The sequence below is a fragment of the Mustela nigripes genome, chromosome 14 (genome assembly GCF_022355385.1).
Source record: "Mustela nigripes isolate SB6536 chromosome 14, MUSNIG.SB6536, whole genome shotgun sequence".
NCBI classification, from domain to species: Eukaryota; Metazoa; Chordata; class Mammalia; order Carnivora; family Mustelidae; genus Mustela; species Mustela nigripes.
Genome location: NC_081570.1, coordinates 11,105,657 through 11,125,832, shown reverse-complemented (window position 1 = coordinate 11,125,832; position 20,176 = coordinate 11,105,657). Strand labels below are relative to the sequence as shown.

Sequence of the window (20,176 nt, the reverse complement as noted above, 5' to 3'; positions counted from 1 at the left end):
TATGGAAGAACATTCAAACTTCCCTCACAGCTGGGCCTTAGTCACTTAAGCCGACGGTACCCATCCTCTATCAAGATCTCATTTCAAAAGACTCGTTCCAATTTAACCATTATAGGTATTAAGTGCATAAACCCCTTCAAGTTATCATGAACAGAGGTTTTTAAACAAAACAGCTGACAAAAGATAGACTGTTCAGTGGTTACCCACTCTTTAGGAGAGAAGGAGAGGAAGAAAGGATCATTCGAGAAGCTGGAATGAGTGACACTTCGAGCTCCCAGGTGTGCAGATACCCACAGGTGAATGTGGGCCCACCTGCACCAAGAACCTGGGTGTAAAGAAGCACATTTGCTTGAATGACATGATTTTCAGGGAAAATTCTGTGGTTAATGGCCCTGTGGCCTCAAGGAGCCAAATATACAAATAGTAAAAGTTCCTTTAAAAACAGGCCATACAGGGGCGCCTGGGTGGCTCAGTGGGTTAAAGCCTCTGCCTTCGGCTCAGGTCATGATCCCAGGGTCCTGGGATTGAGCATCGTGCTCTCTGCTCAGCGAGGAGCCTGCTTCCTCCTCCCTCTCTCTCTGCCTGCCTCTCTGTCTACTTGTGATCTCTGCCTGTCAAATAAATAAATAAAATCTTTAAAACAAAACAAAACAAAACAAAACAAAAAAACCAACAAAAAAAAAACAGGCCATACAGTGCACATCCTGTAAACCCCTGGCCCTGCCAGGCAACTACACAATGCGTTAGTAAGAGGGTGGGATCTCGGTGTGATGCTGCTGAAAGTCTCTCTGCACACCTTAATTTTATTCCCGCCGATCTTCCTCCCCTTGGTCTCTTTTACAGCTGCTTGTGCATATTCAATTTCATTGTAGAGAACCAGAGCCATGCCTTTTAAGCGGTCAAACACCACCTATAAAAAACAAAAACAAAAACAAAAGCAAAACAAAAACCAAGTAAGAGCCTCATCCACTAGACTCAGTGTCAATCCCAAGAAAATCTTAAGTCTCAAGGACAATGCCAAGAAAAAACATATTTATATATTGTTTATTCTAGAAGAATAAATTAGATACATTTATAAAATAAAATAAATAATAAATTTCAGTGAATTCTGGTTATAAGTAGAATTCTTAAAGCTGGATGTTTTATTTACGCTAGCCGTCTTTATGGTGCATTTCTCTGAACAACAAAAGCTACATCAAAAGAAATGCTGATATTATGCGCCATGCCCACCACAGTGTGAATCTGCTCCCAAGGAGTTCAAAGCTCTCCTTTCACGTACGGGAATGGGGTCCAGAGACCCTCCTGCTGGCGCAGGTACGTACATTACCAACATCATTTAGATGTGTGTACTCTTGTCCCCACTGCCCCTTTAAAGTCATCTTTTTTTTTTTAAATGAAATCTAATTACGTATTAGTGCGAATGTAAATAATTAGATAATTAGACTAATTTTAATGAGATAAAATTATAAAAACCCCTAAGAAACATTCTATTTACCAGTATTATGCAAATTAGTTTCAAAAATTAATCATCTTGGCCAGTTCAAAATAGTTTTCCAAAATACTTCCTCATATCATAAGCTAAGAGATACAGTTGTCCTTCTATGACAAGTTATGAGTTACTAAAGAAAAGAAAACGTCAACACTAAAACTTCGGGCTGACAGACAGAATCCGAGAACAGGGAGTCAGACACCAATACCAAAACCTCCCACCTACCTTTACCACAGGCCCATATCGGCAGAAATGTCGTGTTAAATACTGATCCGACACGTTTGAAGAAAGCCCGTCTAACCACACACAGTTTGTAGGCATGCTTTTTCCAAATCCCAGCTAGACAGGAGAGGTGAAATTTCTATTAGTAAAATCACCAATTATTCAACTACAGAATTCTAAGAAAAAAAACCTGCCTTCTGTAGGAATCTTATAGACCATCATCCCAAAGGGCAACCATCTGGTTAAAATCAAATAAAAATTTATATAAAACTAATTCTGCCAGGCTAAGCAAGTATTTATTCACCAGATTTTAATTTATGGACTCCAGGCACTTGGCTTCCTGCCCACCCACCCCCAATTTTATTTATTTATTTATTTATTTATTTTTAAGATTTATTTATTTATGGGGCACCTGGATGGCTCAGTCAGTTAAGCATCTGCCTTCAGCTCAAGTCATGATCCCAGGGTCCAGGAATGGAGTCTCCTGTCTGGATTCCTGCTCAGCGGGGAGCCTGCTTCTCCTGCTCCGTGCCCCCAGGTTGTGCTCTCTCTCTCAATTTTTTTTAAAAAAAGATTTATTTATTTCTTTAGGGCCGGGGGGCAGGAGGAGAGGGAGTCTCAAGCAGACTCCATGCTAACAGAGCCCTACTTGGGGCTGGATCTCACAACCGTGAGATCATGACCTGAGCAGAAACCAGGAGTCAGACACTCAAAACCTAGTATGCCACTCAGGTGCCCCAGGATTCTATTTTTTAAGTAATCTCTAACACCCATCATGGGACCTGAACCCTGAACTTACAATCCTGAAATCAAGAGTCACATGCTCTATAGAATGAGCCAGGCAGGCATCCCAGCAAGTATTAATTTTCAGTTTATTTTTATTTTTTAAAGATTTCATTTACTTGACAGAAAGAGACACAGCGAGAGAGGGGAACATAAGCAGGGGGAGTGGGAGAGGGAGAAGCAGGTTCCCCACGGAGCAGGGAGCCCCGATGTGGGGCTTGATGCCAGGACACCAAGATCATGACCTGAGCCAAAGGCAGACGCCCAACGACTGAGCCACCCAGATGCCCCTAATTCAGTTTACAGTATAAGATGATGAGGATGCAAAGCAATAGATCACCTTTATGGTTATCTAGCTATACTGCAATTTTAAATAATCATACAAACAAAAAACCTCTAAATCATAACAAATCCTAACAGTATAATAACTTATGCAAAGTCCTTTACCTTGAGGCGGTTATTTCCAAGGTACTCCCCATCCATCTTCTTAATAGCCTTACAAACGCTGGCAATATCACAGTATTGCAAGAACGCATACTGAGGAACTCCGTTTACTTTCTTAATATCAATATCCTGAAAAAGCCAATAAGCACCCTCTTAGTGACATGCCAACAGAAAAAAATCAGAATAACCCAAACCCAGATGAAGTGCATATTTCTCAAAACAGTCATATTCCCCAAAATCATTTTCTTAGTTAAAACTGTACATCGTAAAGCAACTGTAAATAGCCAAGACTACATGCACAGCATTCTTTAGTCACAACACGAAAACCTTCCTATGCGAAGCTCTTTGCAAAAGAAAAACTGCAAACTCAAAATTTAAAATCCACAATACCTGTGTCAGGAGACATTTATGAATACAGAAAAGTCTGTGCTTGACTTAGTGGTACATATACTAAACACTGGAACAATACAGAGAAGAGTAATAAAGAAAAGGCAGCCTATTTAATAAAAACCTAAGAAATACAAGTTGACCCTTGAACAATGGGGTAGTGGGGGTGTTGTGGGGGGTACCTAGGTGCCAACCCACAAGGCAGCTGAAAATCCACCTACAACTACTGACTCCCCCAAAACTGAACTACTCGCGGCCTACTGCTGACCAGATGCCTTGCAGATAACACAATTAACACATATTTTGTATATATGATTATTACTGTACTCTTAAAGTAAGCTCAAGAGAATGTTATTAAGAAAATCATAAGGAGGGCGCCTGGGTGGCTCAGTGGGTTAAGCCGCTGCCTTCGGCTCAAGTCATGATCTCAGGGTCCTGGGATCGAGGCCCGCATCGGGCTCTCTGCTCAGCAGGGAGCCTGCTTCCTCCTCTCTGTCTCTGCCTGCCTTTCTGCCTACTCGTAATCTCTGTCTGTCAAATAAAAAAATAAATAAAATCTTTAAAAAAGAAAAGAAAAGAAAAGAAAATCATAAGGAAAAAAGTCCACATATAAGTGGATCCAAGCAGTTAAAACCCATGCTATTCAAGGGTCAACTGTAATTCCCTTCTGCAATAATCTAAAGTCCTTACTAGGGGCAGGCCACTGAAAATATAATACCTGAGAAGAGTAAGAATGGTAAAGAAATCAAGTTTTCAAAAAGTGATTTAAAATTCACAATCCTAAATTAGAAGACTTGTCCCACCAGTGTATCTAACCATACCAAGCCTGGTGACTAATATGTATGGCAATGACCTCTCACATCCAAAATCAATCAATACATAAATACCTGAACTATTTTGTGAAGTTGTTACTGAACACCATCCCTAGATTAAAGAAGCACTCTATAAAGGTAAAACCCCATCTCTTTATTTAAGTTTGTTTATTTTTAAGTGATCTCTATACCCAACATGGGGCTCAAACTCGAAACCCTAAGATCAAGAGCCCCATGCTTTTTCAACGAGCCAGCCAGGCGCCCCTAGCCCCATCTCTTTGGAATGCTTGAACCCTGTACTCACACCTGATGGTTCTGGTCCTGCCTACAAAGACAAGGTGGTATAAAAATTTGGCTTACTTACAACATGAACATGGTCCAGAGAGGCAAAACTTGTACCTAAGAACAATAATGACCCATATGGTGACTATCTAAAGTATTCTGTAAATCACAATCTAAAGTATTGCGATGATCTAAGCCTCTTAGGGGTCATAAGCCAATAATCAAAAGCTGAAATAGAACAAAATGAATAATGCACTTAAAGAGCTGTTCTTAGAAAAAAAAAAGCAGTAATTTAGGGGCACCTGAGTGGCTCAGCTGTTAAGCGTCTGCTTTCGGCTCAGGTCATGATCCCAGAGTCCTGGGATTAAACCCCACATGGGGCTCCCTGCTCATGGGGAACCGGTTTCTCCCTCTCCCACTCCCCCTGCTTGTGTTCCCTCTCTTGCTGTCTCTCTCCCTCTCTCTGTCAAATAAACAAATAAAAAATTTTTTTTAAAGCAGTAATTTATATTCAAAATAGTTCTACTTAAGTAATGGTAAGGCGGAGCTGATTTTCACCATAACGTAGAAAGTAAAAACCCAGGATTAACTCCATTTAAGAGAAACGGTCTCCAACGAATACTGGTGGGTCGAATCACACATAGGTTCTTCTAGCTATAGCATAATCTGTTATTGATAAGCAGCAGACCATTTCCCCAGAGCTTGTGTGTCATTAAAACAGCTACTCTCGTGAGCAACTGCAAACATGGTGAGATATGGTTTTCAAACAGAATGCTGATGTGGCCACCTTACTGAGAAGCATGGCTTTTAAAACACAATAATCACTCCATTTTCTACAACCCTGTCGATGAAAATTTATCTGTGTCCAAATACAACTTATTATACTGCCCCAAAATACAAAGTAGCAGCCACACTCCAAAGTAGGTCTGAAAGTTTTTATCAATTATGAACTGACTCAGGGCGCCTGGGTGGCTCAGCAGTGGGTTAAAGCCTCCGCCTTGGGCTAAGATCGTGATCCCAGGGTCCTTGGATGAGACCTGCATCGGGATCCCTGCTCAGCAGGGAGCCTGCTTCCCTTCCTCTCTCTTTCTGCCTGCCTCCCTGCCTACTTGTGATCTCTGTCTGTCAAATAAATAAATAAAATCTTAAAAAACAAACAAAAACCCAATTATGAACTGACTCATAAATGCCAATCAGGAAAAAATTTTTTTAAGATTTTATTTATTGGGGCACCTGGGTGGCTCAGTGGGTTAAAGCCTCTGCCTTCAGCTCAGGTCATGATCCCAGGGTCTTGGGATCGGGCTCTCTGCTCAGCAGGGAGCCTGCTTCCCTTCCTCTCTCTCTGCCTGCCTCTCTGCCTACTTGTGATCTCTGTCTGTCAAATAAATAAATAAAAATCTTAAAAAAAAAAAAAAGATTTTATTTATTTATTTGACAGAGAGAGAGCTAGAGAGAGAGAACAGAAGAAGCAGGGGGAGTGGGAGAGGGAGAAGCAGACTTCCCGCCGAGCAGGGAGCCCAAGGACCCTGAGGATCATGACCTCAGCCAAGGACAGCCGCTTAATGACTGAGCCACCCAGGCGCCCCCCAATCAGCAGATTGAATACTAGATCACTGTCTAAAGACAGAAAAAGCTGGAGCCCACACAGGCAGGTGAACTCCAGGTCACTCATCTCAGCGGGCAGTATAGCTGGAATTAGAGTACATGATAAAAGAACTTAAATTGAAAAAGAAAGGAAAATATGTTTTGCTGTTTCTCTAAATATATATTTACAGAATTGTTTTTTGACTTTCTACCAACCACTTCTCTCTCACTCCTACTCTCCCCATAAGATGAGGTTTAGATCAGCTACAAGCACAAATGTTTTATTCTCCAGATTACATCACTAAACAAATAAGATTTTTGCTTACAACAGCAGTGTGTAAATAAGGCCGGACAGCTGGATGGACAGAATGGATGCATGCAGCATGCACACGCACCCACCCCTGAAAGATTAACAAATGTTTTCTCTACCCAGCACATTTTTTTACTCTCCGAAGTCCAAAGTTACACAGCAATTTCTTTGCTGTTATTAATACAGAAGAAATCTAGGGGAGACAGAAATAATTTTCCTACTTTTTCAAACACAAAACAAAATAGTATATGTATCCCAAGGGTACAAAGCTGTAACCAAACTATTTTCATTAGAAAGTGACTCAAAACTTGAGTCACGAGGATTTGAGTCACGAGGAACAGAAAAACCCTCCAAATTTCTAAATTTAACAATGACTTGCATAATATAAAAAGTGATTCTAATTAAAATTTCAAAATAGAACTGAGCTTCCGGCATGACATCCACGTTCCAGTAATCCCCAAGGTAGTCTGATGTGCACTGTGAGAACACAATACTCACACACTAAGCTTCTGCTTCTTTCTTACAAACACATTTTCTCTTATTTTCCTTCCAACCCACAGGACTAGAGATGGCACTGAACAGCACCCCATGGACAAAGAAAAGTAAGAAAAATGGACAGAAAAATATGCATGTAAACAAAATAAAGACAAAGATCTCTTACACAGTTTTACATACACACACAGAATAGTTTTGCTGGGTCATCTTTTAGCAGGAGTAAAAAACACATAAGGCAAATGAGAAACATATTCACTACACCATCTCAATATCATCTTTCCAAATACACTCTGTACTCTGCTATACACTCTGTACTCTGCTTTATGTTTTATGACAAAGATCTAAAACTGTTTTTAGTGTAAAAAGCAACATACCACAATTTCTCCAAAGCGCTGGAAGATGTTGCGAAGGTCATGGTAAGTAGTGGTTTTTTCAAGGTTGCCGATGAAGAGGGTTCTTGTTGCTTTGGGGTGAAATTCATCTATCCTTTCATCCAAAGGACGAAATTCATTTTCACTTTCCGTTTCTGTTAAGTGGGATGGCGGCAGAGTAAAAAGAGAAGAGTTTTGTTTGTTTGTTTTTCAAGTAATCTCTACACCCAATGTAAGGCTCAAACGCACAATCAGAAGATCAAGAGTTGCATGCCCTATTGACTGAGCCAGTCAGGTACCCCAAGACAAAGTGTTTTAATGAGTATTTATGTATCATGGGAAAATCTACACTTAAGAAGCTATGTCTCTGAAATACTGGGCTTGACTACCATACAATCTGAAAAATTATATACCTTCAGAAAGAGCTGCCTTTTGCTAACTGCAAAGGCTAAAGAAACTTGTCAACAAAACTTAGGGAGACGTAACACTTTCTTTGATCTTTAAAACAGAAAAGTAGACTGAATTTCAGTCTGCAAGTTGATTTGTTTTAAAAATAATCACTGACACAGAAATAGATTTTAAATTCCAGCAAAAATAGTAATTACTTAAGCCTAATCTTAGGTTCCAAAAATTATGCAGCAGGCTGTCAATGGGAAGTATAAAACTACAATCTGAAACACAAATAAAACTCAACTGAAGGGCGCCTGGATGGCTCAGATGGTTGGGCGTCTGTCTGCCTTCCGCTCAGGTCATGATCCCAGAGTCCTGGGATCAAGTCCCACAAGCGGGGAGCCTAAGTCTCCCCCTCTCTCTCTTGCTTTCATGAATAAATAAATAAAATCTAAAACAAAACAAAACAAAAACCCAACTGAAAACAGCCCAGCTTCATTACTTAATTTTTCAACATTTTAGAAAATATTTAGCATTTTACATTTGTCATACTAATTAACACAGCCCAAGTGCCTAAATGTAGCAATTGTTAGGTAGAAGAATAGTAACTGTATGAAAACGGACTGAAGCAGCACTTAGAAACTTGCTGCTGCAAAGTTCCCAATGACAAACAAGAAAAGACTCAATGACTCTTAAAGTTTCTATTTCTTATGATCAAAGCCCTTGTTCAATGTCTTATTCAAGCATAGCCTTTCTCTGAAGCTTCATTTCTAAACTTCACCCAGGGCAGAACATTCAGTGTTTTGTCATAATAATTATAATACAGCCCACAAAATACATGCTCTCTCTTTTTTAATGTAAAACAAAGCCATCCAAAAAAGTTAATCAGCCTGGCTGGAAGTGTTTAGGGTTATGTACTGAATACTATTGATGTCAACTACAACACTGACATTAAAAAGATTCAAGATCTGAGCTGCTGAGTGAACTCAGAACACACCTCACTCCTGATTCCAGTTTCACGGCTCTAATGATAGCTCAGCTTAACCCTTCCGGCCTCATCAAGGACTATGTGCTTTCACTGAGTCCGGTGGACCCGAAACTGCAATCGCGCATGTACCTGTCTCTATCCCATCATATCTCCTAGGGAGAGATCTCATTTCAAGATTAACTAGGTTTTCTTGAAACTATCTAACAAAGGGCACATATTTAGGAATATTTCATTTAACAGGGGAGGAAAAATAATGAAGAGACAAAATAATTCAGACACATCTTGAGATTTACATTCCAAAAGGCAGAGTAAGAAGGATAAAGCATAATTTGCAATCATTTAAATCTATATTTCTATCAAATAGCTCAGTAAACATTTCAAAACCAGAAATTCAGTTTAGCAAAAATTCTTTTATTTTAGCAAAGATTCTTTTAGAAGTGCACTTTCCATATGTGATCAGAATCAGTTTAAGTCTTAATGCCTATATATCATTTAAAAAATTCTTTTCATGTTTATAGGACTGTAATGCTCTGCACAGGACTGAGAGAGCACAATCTAAGGAAGACACCAGGGGTCTATCTGCAAAATTGGCTTCTTGGATTTAGATCTTTTTAACTATAAGAGGTCCTTGGTCTCAGGAAGTAATCAGCTCCATATGCTTCAATACAAAACATTAATCTTAACCATCCAACAACATAATTCCACCCTTGTCTCCATACTCTATTCAACTGCTTTCAAATATCCCACTTAAGTGTTTCATGCTTTCCCATCTGGGAAAAGTACCTTTGAATTTTCCTATGCCTGACCCAACCAAACTTCTCAAAATCTTCAATGGCACATGCTTAAAGCCCAATTTACATCCGGGGTGCTAATTAGGTAAAATGCATTTTTACAATAAAAATGTCAAGCTAGCCCCATGACTTGGAGATCTGAGGGCAGTATATTATAATGCTCCTAAATTAGGGCCCCGTTACTTAATAATTATATATGGTTCTAAAAACTTTCTACATAGATTATATGACATTCTAAATAATATTCCTCAGACCAACTGTGACCTGTTCTAAATGTGTTAAATAAGAATTCCTGAGTTGCGCTCAGCTCAGTATAACTTAGGTTAGTACATCTCAAACTTGGCAAAGAAGAGAATGTGAGGGCATAACCTATAATCCCTTTGAATTCCTATGTTTATTATAAAATTGTGCACATTTTGCAGTCTTCCCTCTAACAACTCTGTGCTTATTTTAATATATACAAATAACATTTACACATTCTTTTCAGGGAAATTCTATTTTTTCCCTCTTAATTGCCAATAAATGAATATTCCAAGAGAATGAGCTATGTTTACCTTATAAATTCCACTCAGAATCTTTCTTTCTTTTTTAAAAAGTAGTTCTACACCCAACATGTGGCTCGAACACACATCCCTGAGATCAAGGGCCGCACGCTCCACGGACTGAGCCAGCCAAGTGCCCCTCAAACACTTAGTCTTAAAAACTGGTCTCAGTTACATAATGTGACTGCATAACTTAAACATTTCTGTTTACTCCTCCACACATTTACTCACAATGTTGCCTTAAGTCAGGGGTTCCCAGACTTGAGTATGTGAATTCTGAACCATTGAGCAGGGATGGGGGAAAGAGTGTGCCTTTTAAACAAGCACCACAGGTGGTTCTCAAACGGGAGAAACACTGATCCAGGCGACACCTCAGAAGACTTCCTACCTTATGACAGGTCTTACAGGTAGGTTCAAACTAATAAAATGTCCCCTTGAAACTCTCAATGGGTCACACTCCTAAGACCTAGCCCTGATTTTCTTTGTCACTATTTCTCAGGGTCATGGAAGGTCATGGAAACTAGAACAACAGATCCAATTTGTGCTGGGCATAATAGAAATAAAACTGGTCTAACTAGTCCATCAAATCAGTGTAACAAGTAGTCTGTTTTCTAATTCAAGGTAATTCTGATGTCATTCTCCTAAGAACGATATCCTTATGTCAATCAACTCAATCCTTTTGGGAAGGCAGGACTCAACAAAGGGCTAAAACTCAGTCTTTCAGACTCTTCAAAGTCAGCATTTCTCCATCACAGGAACAGAACTATCTTCACCCTCCCTAACCAAAACATAATTTTATTAACTTGAACCAATGTACCCAGTCTTTAAAACAGAAGTCACTGGAAGTATGTCAATAAATAAAGCATCCAGATTCAGGATAAGATGCTGCCTTTTCACAAGCTGAAATACAAATTACACTAAAAATTAGCCTCCTTTCTCTTACCTGGCCCTATCCATGCTGTTACTTCAATCTGCATGCCAAAGAAAAGTTTTCCTTTTGATGCAGTCAGTGCTTTTTCTTGGTCCTCTTGCTGCCGAAAGAATACCAGACCATACCTCTCTTCTGAAGCTCCATGGATCTGCACTGAAGTCACCTTTCCAAATTTCTTAAATTCATGGAAAAGGCCATCTTTAAGGCTTGTATCTAAATCCCCCCCCAAAAAAACAAGGTGCTTATTTTTCTAATTTAGTTACAACTCAGTAAGCAAGCTATGAAATCTTTAGCTTGATTTTGGACCTAAATTTTGTTAGCATTAAAACATTTCTCTTTCAAATAAAATAACCCTAAAAATCACATTTTAGAGACTCCTGTACAATTGTGAAAATAAACTGAGTATCGGAAAATATCACTGGTTATTTGTTAGGTAAGAATGACATTGCGGCTATGCGGGAAAAACCACCCTCCTACTACAGACAACAACAAAGAATTTATGTATCTTTAATTCAATATGAAACAATGTAATTCACTTTTAAAAAAACACAACAAAAACAGGAAGGAAGGAAAGTGGAAACATTAGATAAAGCCAAGTCTGGAAGACAGTGACAATTTTTAAACCTGGGGTATGGAGTAAGGGGCATTCACTCTGCTACTACTACCTTTGGCTAGGTTTAAAACTTCCAAAATAAAAATTTTATATACACGTATACATACATACATACATAAAACTTTAAAGACATGAGAAAGAAAGCTGTATTTCTAGCTTTCTAAGCACCATGTCAATGATAAAATTGTGTGGAAAGCAGCATTTAACAATGCTAACAACCCTAAGGTTTTCTACAGCTGAATCAAACCATCTAGAGGGGTCTTCTGTTAATTTCTTTCATTATAAAAATTAAAACTGTACAGAAAGACAAGCAAATTTTACCTCCATCCACTCCTAAACAACTAAGTATTCTAAATCAAAAGCTCACCAACATTTGTCCCTCAACAACTCTATTCACAAACCTGGTTTATGTAGGTTTTAGAGGCTGCTTTAATGAATAATTTAAGTAGTCACTAAAATGCACTTAGCTAAGAAGTACTAAGTTTGGTCTCTGTTGGTTTGACCATCTAGTAACAGTTGTTTACATACTCAATATGCCTAATGTAAACAATGACAGTACAGTATATAGACATTATATAATTGTCAATTTAAAATATTAAGAGTAAAAAAGACTTCAGTAGAGCTTTTAACCAGACTTTTCCATTACTCATGATTTTCCTCATTTAAAATGTTAGTATTTCGAAGCGGGTTTCCTATCATAGTTTAATGTTCAAAGTTTTCTCACAGAACATAGGACTCCAGGACAATATAATAAATGTAAATGAAAATATTATTCCTACAATTTCATCGTATCAAATTTCCCTTAATATCAAAATATTTAACCTAGACAGCGTATTTAAAAAAAAAAAATGCTTTCTTTACAAAACATGCACCACACAGTCTTCGTGTATGTATGTACAGCGTGTATAATGATATATATGTGTATATGTATGTGTACACAGTAAATACAAGTAACATGCCACCTTCATAAAGTTACTGTCATTGCTTGCTTTTCCTCACAGGGCATTACACATTAACGAGCCACAAGAAGGAAGCTTGTCCCAGCACAGACCTTAAGGTGCTCCGTCTCCCATTCCCTCCAGTTGTAGCAGAGAGCAAACTACGGCGGTACAAATTGTTACCTGTAGAGCGTACTGGAAGATTCTGAACCTTGATCCCGAAACTTTTACGGGGCTCATCTTTTTCCAGGGATGAAAGCAACTGGGCAGTGGGTGCGGGGACGGCTGCTGACTGAAGCGATCGGGCAGGAGAGTCATCACTTGAACTGCTGCTGGAATCGGTGCTGCGGAACGGTAAACGAAGACAAACCAGAGAAATGGGCAGCACGTGAAACTTCTTAAAATCAACAAGTAGGAAAAATTAGAAGCAATCATCTATATTTCTGGGATTTCTAGCTGCCCTTCCCTCTCCACATCTACTTCACACTCCTGCCTTCCAACAGAGAAAACAACAGCCTAAGGGAGCAAAAGTGTTGATCTTCTACCACTACATGCCCCCTAAAGAAAATGTTTCATTCTGTACAAAATGGGAACAACTTTTTCCAAATCAAGTAGGACTAATAAATGCAATCACTGAACAGTAATAATAAAAGAATAATGGTAATAATGGTTTCGGATTCAGAGACCTCAATTCAAATTTTGACTTAGATGTACAGCACGTATCCTTGGACAAGTAACTTAACCTCTTGCTAATAAGCCTCAATTTCCACAGCTATTTTTTTTTTTTTAAAGATTTTATTTATTTATTTGACAGAGAGAGAGATCACAAGTAGGGAGAGAGAGGAGGAAGCAGGCTCTCTGCCGAGCAGAGAGCCCGATGCGGGGCTCAATCCCAGGACCCTGGGATCAGGGCCTGAGCCAAAGGCAGAGGCTTTAACCCACTGAGCCACCCAGGTGCCCCAATTTCCACAGCTATTAAATGGAAATAATAAAAGCACCTATCTTGCAGGGTCATGAATTAAATAAAATAACCCACAGGTCTGAGGAGTTTGGAGTAGACAGCCATCAGGAAATGAAGTGGCACTGCTCTGTTACTCTTACTGCGAATGCTGCCGCCACCGCCACAATCATCTCAGGGATGTGTCAATTTTGAGGAAAACAAAAATATCCAAAATAATTTCCTAGGTAGTTTTAACTTTTAAGTATTTGAGGGACTAATGAGGAAGTATTATGTAAGTGACTCAAGTGTTGCTGATTTAGGCTCTTTTCTCTGTGAGCAATGTGGGAAATGAGTCAATGAAATTGAGAGTTTATTACTCTTCAGTTTGATAGAATCCTTGAAGGGGGAGACGGTTGAAAGACAAGAAAATATTATACCTGTTCATATAAGAGAGAGATATATTTAAACAAGTTTATTATGCCTAAGAACTACATGAAAAATAGGAAAGTCTCTTTTTAGTACCAAATGTGCAAGGACTGCCACGGTTTTGTTCTGTTTTCGCATTCTCAAATATATTAATAAAAAGCTATTTACAAGGTCTGTCATTTATTTACAGGTTTCTGAAATTTTGCTTCACACTTTCCCCTCCCTGCTGTGGAAGGCTTATCTTTTAAGCAAATAACTCCAGGGGTGAGGGGACGGGAGAGGAGGTGGTTTAATCCACTTTAAGCATACATTATAGAGGGAAGACCTGACAGTTTTTGTCATTTAAGCTAACAACAATAGCTCTCATAGCCAAGATAATCTCTAAGACAGCCAGATAAATAAATCCAACTCAACAAATTAAGGCAAATTTGCCACTGCTTTTTTAAAAATACTATAAGAAAACAGGGTATTATAACTAAGAATTTACACAGTATTTTTATTGAGCTCTCACATGCTAGGGCAAAAGATGAAAACGTCACAAGGTTATCAGAGCTCTCTGAAGCTTGAAACATAGAGAAATAAACCTATACTAATAAGATCCAAAAGGTCATATGTGAGTTACAAAATACAACTTGGGATAGAAGCCTTCAGATAGGACCACAGATTGTCACTGCAAGGCCTCCTATACATGCTTAGGCATTGGTTTTCTCTTTAAAATTTTTTTTTCTAGGGACGCCTGGGTGGCTCAGCGGATTAAGCCGCTGCCTTCGTCTCAGGTCATGATCCCAAGGTCCTGGGATCGAGTCCCACATTGGGCTCCTTGCTCAGCAGGGAGCCTGCCTCTCTCTACACCTCTGCCTGCCTCTCTGCCTGCTTGCTTGCTTTCTCTCTCTGACAAACAAATAAATAAAATCTAAGAAAAAAAATTTTTTTCTATATCACTCAAGTAAAGGGAGTGTTACCAGCACTAGGTGAACAGGATACTATGTTCATTCGAAATAAGGGTTTAATAAAATTAACAATGTTTAGCACAGAAGGGGAAAAATCCTTGTTATAAGTATTAAGTCCTCCAAGTAATACAAGATTATTGGCAAAGCCACCATATGATTACAGTATAGAATATGTTATAGGACTATCAACTTAATTCCAATGACTCACAAAATACCATTAAGGAAATTCCTCTCATTACAATACTGCCAATATTATAAATACCAAACTCCTTAGCAGCAACGGGTAAAGAAAATATGGGCAAGAGCAGAATTTCTGCTACTGAAAGAATCAGTGAGGCAAAAAACACCAAGTTCCGTATCAAGTGTGTGTCATGAAGGTGGAGAAGGTGAGGGGCACGTGGGTGGCTCAGTCAGTGAAGCAACCGCCTCTGGCTCAGGTCATGATCCTGGAAGTCCTAGGAATGAGCGCTCCATTGGGCTCCCTGCTCAGCGGAGAGCCTGCTTCTCTCCTCCCTCTCATGTGCTCACGCCCACTCCCCAACCCCACTCTTTCTCAAATAAATAATCTTAAGAAAAAAACAAAACAAAACACGGAGACGGAGACCAATCAATAGTTAACAGTGATTTTGTGGCGCCTGGATGGCTCAGTTTAAGCCTCTGACTTGGGTTCAGGTCGAGATCTCAGGGTCCTGGAATCAAGCCTTGAGTCAGGCTTCCACTCAGCAGGGAGTCTGCTTCTCCCTCTGCACCTCCCCCAGCTGGTGCGCTCACTCTATCTAATAAATAAAATCTTTAAAAAAAAAAAAAAAAAGTTAACAAATTAAATTTGTTATAAATGCCACTGCACTCTTGGTGAATTCCCTACTACCACACTAATAAGATATCTATCTATCTATCTATTTATTTATTTATTTATTGGGGAGGGGAGGGGCAGAGAGGGGAGGGAGAGGGACAAGCAGACTCTATACTGAGCACACACACAGCCCCACATGAGGCTCGATTTACTACCCTGACATCATGACCCAAACCAAAATCAAGAGTCCAAAGCTTAACTGAGCCACCCAGGCACCCCAAAGGGGAAAAGGTTTTAAAAATGAATTACAAAATGATAAAATGACTCAACTTCTGAGTTCACATTTCAATATGCTAACCTAACTGCAATGTGCATTTCCATGTGTAGTGTATCAGATGTATTACAGATTTAAAGATCATAAATCAAAATGGGGGCCTAAATCCAGATTCCCAAATACTTCTCAGTCCTGTTAAACTGACAGAAAGCCCAAGTGCCCAGAAGAGCCATGTGACTTTTAATTTTTAAAAATTCCTTTTTTCAGGGCGCCTGGGTGGCTCAGTGGGTTAAAGCCTCTGCCTTCATCTCAGGTCACGGTCTCAGGGTCCTGGGATTGAGCTCTGCATCGGGCTCTTTGCTCAGCAGGGAGCCTGCTTCTCCTCCCACCCCCCAACATCTGCCTGCTACTCTGCATACTTGTGATCTCTCTGTCACCTAAATAAATAAAATCTTGGGGAAAAGGGAGAGCAAGCACACAACGAAGGGTCCTGGGATCAAGCCCTGGGCTGGGTTCCCCCATTCATGCGCTCTCTCTGAAATAAATACAATCTTTAAAAAAAAAAAAAAATTACCAAGAAAACTAAGAGGCAGATTTGGGGGGGGGGGGGGGGTTTATTTATTCGACAGAAAGAGATCACAAGTAGACAGAGAGGCAGGCAGAGGGAGAGGGGAAGCAGGCTCCTGCTGAGCAGAGAGTCCTATGTGGGGCTCAATCCCAGGACCCTGAGACCATGACCCAAGCCAAAGGCAGAAGCTTAACCCACTGAGCCACCCAGGCGCCCCTAAGGGGCAGATCTTATAGAAATTCCCATAATGGAAAAATGTAATAAGCAAGTAGTTACTTAGCAATTCTTTTTTAAAATGGTAAATAGCTTTATTTTGTAGGAACCACATTTTACTAATAAAAGGGAAAATAAAATGCAGAAGTTACAAAAAGGCAATTTATTAGCAAGCAGATAAAAAGGAATAAACATAGGCGTGCCTGGGTGGCTCAGTCCATTAAGCATCCAACTCTTGATTTTGGCTCAGGTCATGATCTCATGGTCATGAGATCAAGCCCTACATGGGGCTCCATGGGTAGTCTGCTTGAAGATTCTCTCTCTGTCCCTCCTCCCACTCACACTCTCTTTCTCTAATAAATCTTTTTTAAAAATTTAAAAAAGGAATACACATATAGCTGTACTAAAGGGCACCTGAACTTGCCATGCAATTGTCTGAGCGATGAGGAGTACAGGAGACCAGGTAGCCTCCCAACAGAACTACATGGAGGATACAGGTCAGTGCCTGATGAGAACCTGTGGCAGGGGCTCCCTGTCTTCTGCACGGCAGCCACAGCCTGGGAAGAAGCCCACCTCCCTGAGCCCCGCTGGGACCCTAATGCCCTGGACCCCACAACTGGACCAGCTCCCCGCTCCAGTGCAAGTGTCTGAATCAGTGAACCATTCCTCTGGCCACAGGGAAAGGCACCTGCAGCTCTGAGTCCCCATCTCCAGGTCTACTCTTGCCATGGTCTACAAGAGCCCAGGCCGCCAGGGTAAGGAACAAGGCCCTCCTGCCAAGGATAGCTCAGGAAATTCTACATAATAATTTTGATAAGAGAACAGAAATTAGGATGCCAGGATTCTCTCACCCCAAAATTATAGTGTCAAATAATCAACTACACAGAACTACAGCAAGCAGTTGACTCCTCACACTGAAAATGTCAAGGCACCGGGCATGCTATTTATAAGATAACTCAGGGCTAAATTTGTTCACACAAGAGTAGCATCCAATTATAGACATTAACACCTGTATCCCTGTAAACATTTGATTACGATGAATATTTGCTTTTTTAAAGCTGAAAGACTGAAATGCATCTCAACCAAGTTGAGAAACAAAAATCTGACATAAAAGGATAAAGGAACAATTAAAGCAACTAGGAAACTTTGCAATTAAAAGTTAAGAGGGCCCATTTGTTAAAAGCAGATACAATCTTTTCATAAAGCATTGCACAACTCATCTCATCACTGAAAACTGGGTTTGTCAGCCACAGAAACTGATAGAAGTATGTTTTCCTTAAAATATTAGAGGCTTATTATTTAAAATTATCTTTTAAAAAAGCAGAATCTCAAGCGACAATTTTCCAACCACCTCTCTTCTAACAGGTAGCTAATAATTTTCTCTCTACATCTTATATAAGCTTCAGTGAAGAGAGAAAAAAGATGCAAAATGCAGATTTTTCCATCAGGCTTCGGCAACTCAAAACATGCCCCATTGTCTTCATATTTCCATTAAATCGGGAGAAAATCATGTAATTTCTTAAATGGAATGTATCACCACACCAGGTAATAACTCCTCTCTATCCAACTTCTTACAGGTCCAAATTTTCAAGATAACCCTCTTTTTTGTGCAGGAGTTCTCTAACTGTGGCTTCACGGACCTTCAAGGACCAAAGTCCTTTCAGGGGGTCTGTGAGGTCCTCATTTCAGTTACGTATCTGTGTGAGGCCAATTCTTCATACACGTCACACACACACACACACACACACACACACACACACACACACACACTATAATGACAGTCTGAATATAGGAGCAGTTACGAGAATCTAGCTATCTAATTAAACCAGACTTTAAAGAGATTAGCAAAAATAAATACATAACACAATGCCACTCGTCTCACTATTTTTGGTTTTAAAAAAGTTGTATCATACCAGCTGAAAATCTAAAATTGGTTCCTCCCCAGAAGCAGACATCATGTTGAGGTAAACAGCTCCCCCAAAATCAGGGATGAAGATCTTCACCTCTAATATGAAACCTTTATTCCTTTTGCCTTTTCTTGCCTTTTGCTTTTCTCTCAGTTAATGCACAGGAAAAAAATGTTCCTTAACTCTGACAACTGTCACTTAATCTATCGCTAAGGCCTCAGCTGCACAACAGAATTCCCTACAATTTCTTGCTAGGGTAGTTTTAGATAAGAGAATTGCTTCCCCCACCCCCCCTTTTTAAAAAAAGATTTTATTTATCTATTTGAGAGCAAGAGAGCACGTATATACAAGCGCCTGAGTGAGCAGAGAAGCAGAGGGAGAAGCAGACTCCCTGCTGAGCAGGGAGTCAGACACAGGGCTTGATCCTGGCACCCTGGGATCACGACTTGAGCCAAAGGCAGAAGCTTAACTAACTGAGCCACCCAGACGCCCCCAGAACTGCTTTAGATTACTTACTGGCTGAACAGTGTTATCATTGCAAATACTTCCTGCTGTACCTGGATCAACAGCTCTGGTAGCACAGCACATGTAAGAAATTAACAAACAGGCCACCTCACTAAAACAGGCTGACGCCCCTTCAGGTATGTCCTTTATTTACTTGACTTCAACTGGCTTGGTTCACAGGGGTCCTAAGGAGCATACTGCAGTCTCGGCACTATGCAACTGACGGTCATTACTATCATCTCCCTAGTGGGCTACCTTGTCTCAAGGGTCCTAAATTTGTGTTTGTAGCCATCAGAAGCACATCAGATGGCCCTGCTGTGCTTGGAGAAACAGAAGTAAGATGCACAAAATGAACAGCAAAAAACAATTCTTTCACAGACTTGACATCACAACTCCTGAGTTTTAGTGAGAGTGGCACTAATACCAAATTTTTGGTTACTCTCTTGTGTATGAGGATGACCAAAGGTAGGGGGCAGGGGAGGAGAGATGTTAAATTAAACAAGGAGGCCATTAGACTGAGGTGGTTCTAATACCTGAGAAGGCTATGTAAGCAAAGCAAAAATCAAGCCTATACATGCCTCAAGTTAAGAAAGGAAACCTGAGGCACCTGGGTGGCTCAGTCAGTTGAGAGTCTGACTCCTGATTTTGGCTCAGGCTGTGATCTTAGGGTCGTGGAATCGAGTCCTGTGCCCAGTTCCGCACTTAGCAGCATAGAGTCTGCTTGCAATTCTCCTTCTCTGTGCACCTCCCCTGGCACGCTCCTGTGCGCGCGCTCGCGCTCTCTCTCTCTCAAGAGCACTCCTAAAATCTTCTGGTCTGGCACTGCCCAATTTAAAAAACTGATTTTTTTAAAAAAAGATTTCGTTTAGGGCACCTGGGTGGCTCAGTGGGTTAAAGCCTCTGCCTTCAGCTCAGGTCATGATCCCAGGGTCCTGGGATCGAGCCCCATATCGGGCTCTCTGTTCAGCAGGGAGCCTGCTTTCTCCTCTCTCTCTCTCTGCCTGCCTCTCTGCCTACTTGTGATCTCTGTCTGTCAAATAAATAAAATCTTAAAAAAAAAAAAAAAATATTTCGTTTATTTATTTGAGAGAGAGAGAGAGCATGAGAGGGGAGAAGGTGAGAGGAAAAAGCAGACTCCCCACGGAGCTGGGATCCCAGGACTCCAGGATCAAGACCTGAGCTGAAGGCAGTTGCTTATCCAATTGAGCCACCCAGGCGCCCTAATTTTT

General features: G+C 40.3%; 1 protein-coding gene across 4 annotated transcripts in view; it reads right to left on the bottom strand.

Annotated features, from left to right (window-relative positions):
- SPEN (spen family transcriptional repressor) overlaps positions 1-20,176 on the bottom strand; it is a 95,380-nt gene that overhangs the window by 18,843 nt on the left and 56,361 nt on the right. For 2 of the 4 annotated variants that reach the window (XM_059376302.1, XM_059376301.1), the window contains exons 3-8: positions 12,556-12,716; positions 10,834-10,996; positions 7,183-7,334; positions 2,942-3,067; positions 1,715-1,828; positions 797-910 (exon numbers count right to left, since the gene is read on the bottom strand). In XM_059376302.1, coding sequence (XP_059232285.1) covers positions 797-910; positions 1,715-1,828; positions 2,942-3,067; positions 7,183-7,334; positions 10,834-10,996; positions 12,556-12,716 — 830 coding nt within the window. Of the gene's footprint in view, positions 1-796; positions 911-1,714; positions 1,829-2,941; positions 3,068-7,182; positions 7,335-10,833; positions 11,035-12,555; positions 12,717-20,176 lie in introns of all 4 variants that reach the window. The other 2 variants (XM_059376299.1, XM_059376300.1) reach the window with 2 other exon arrangements.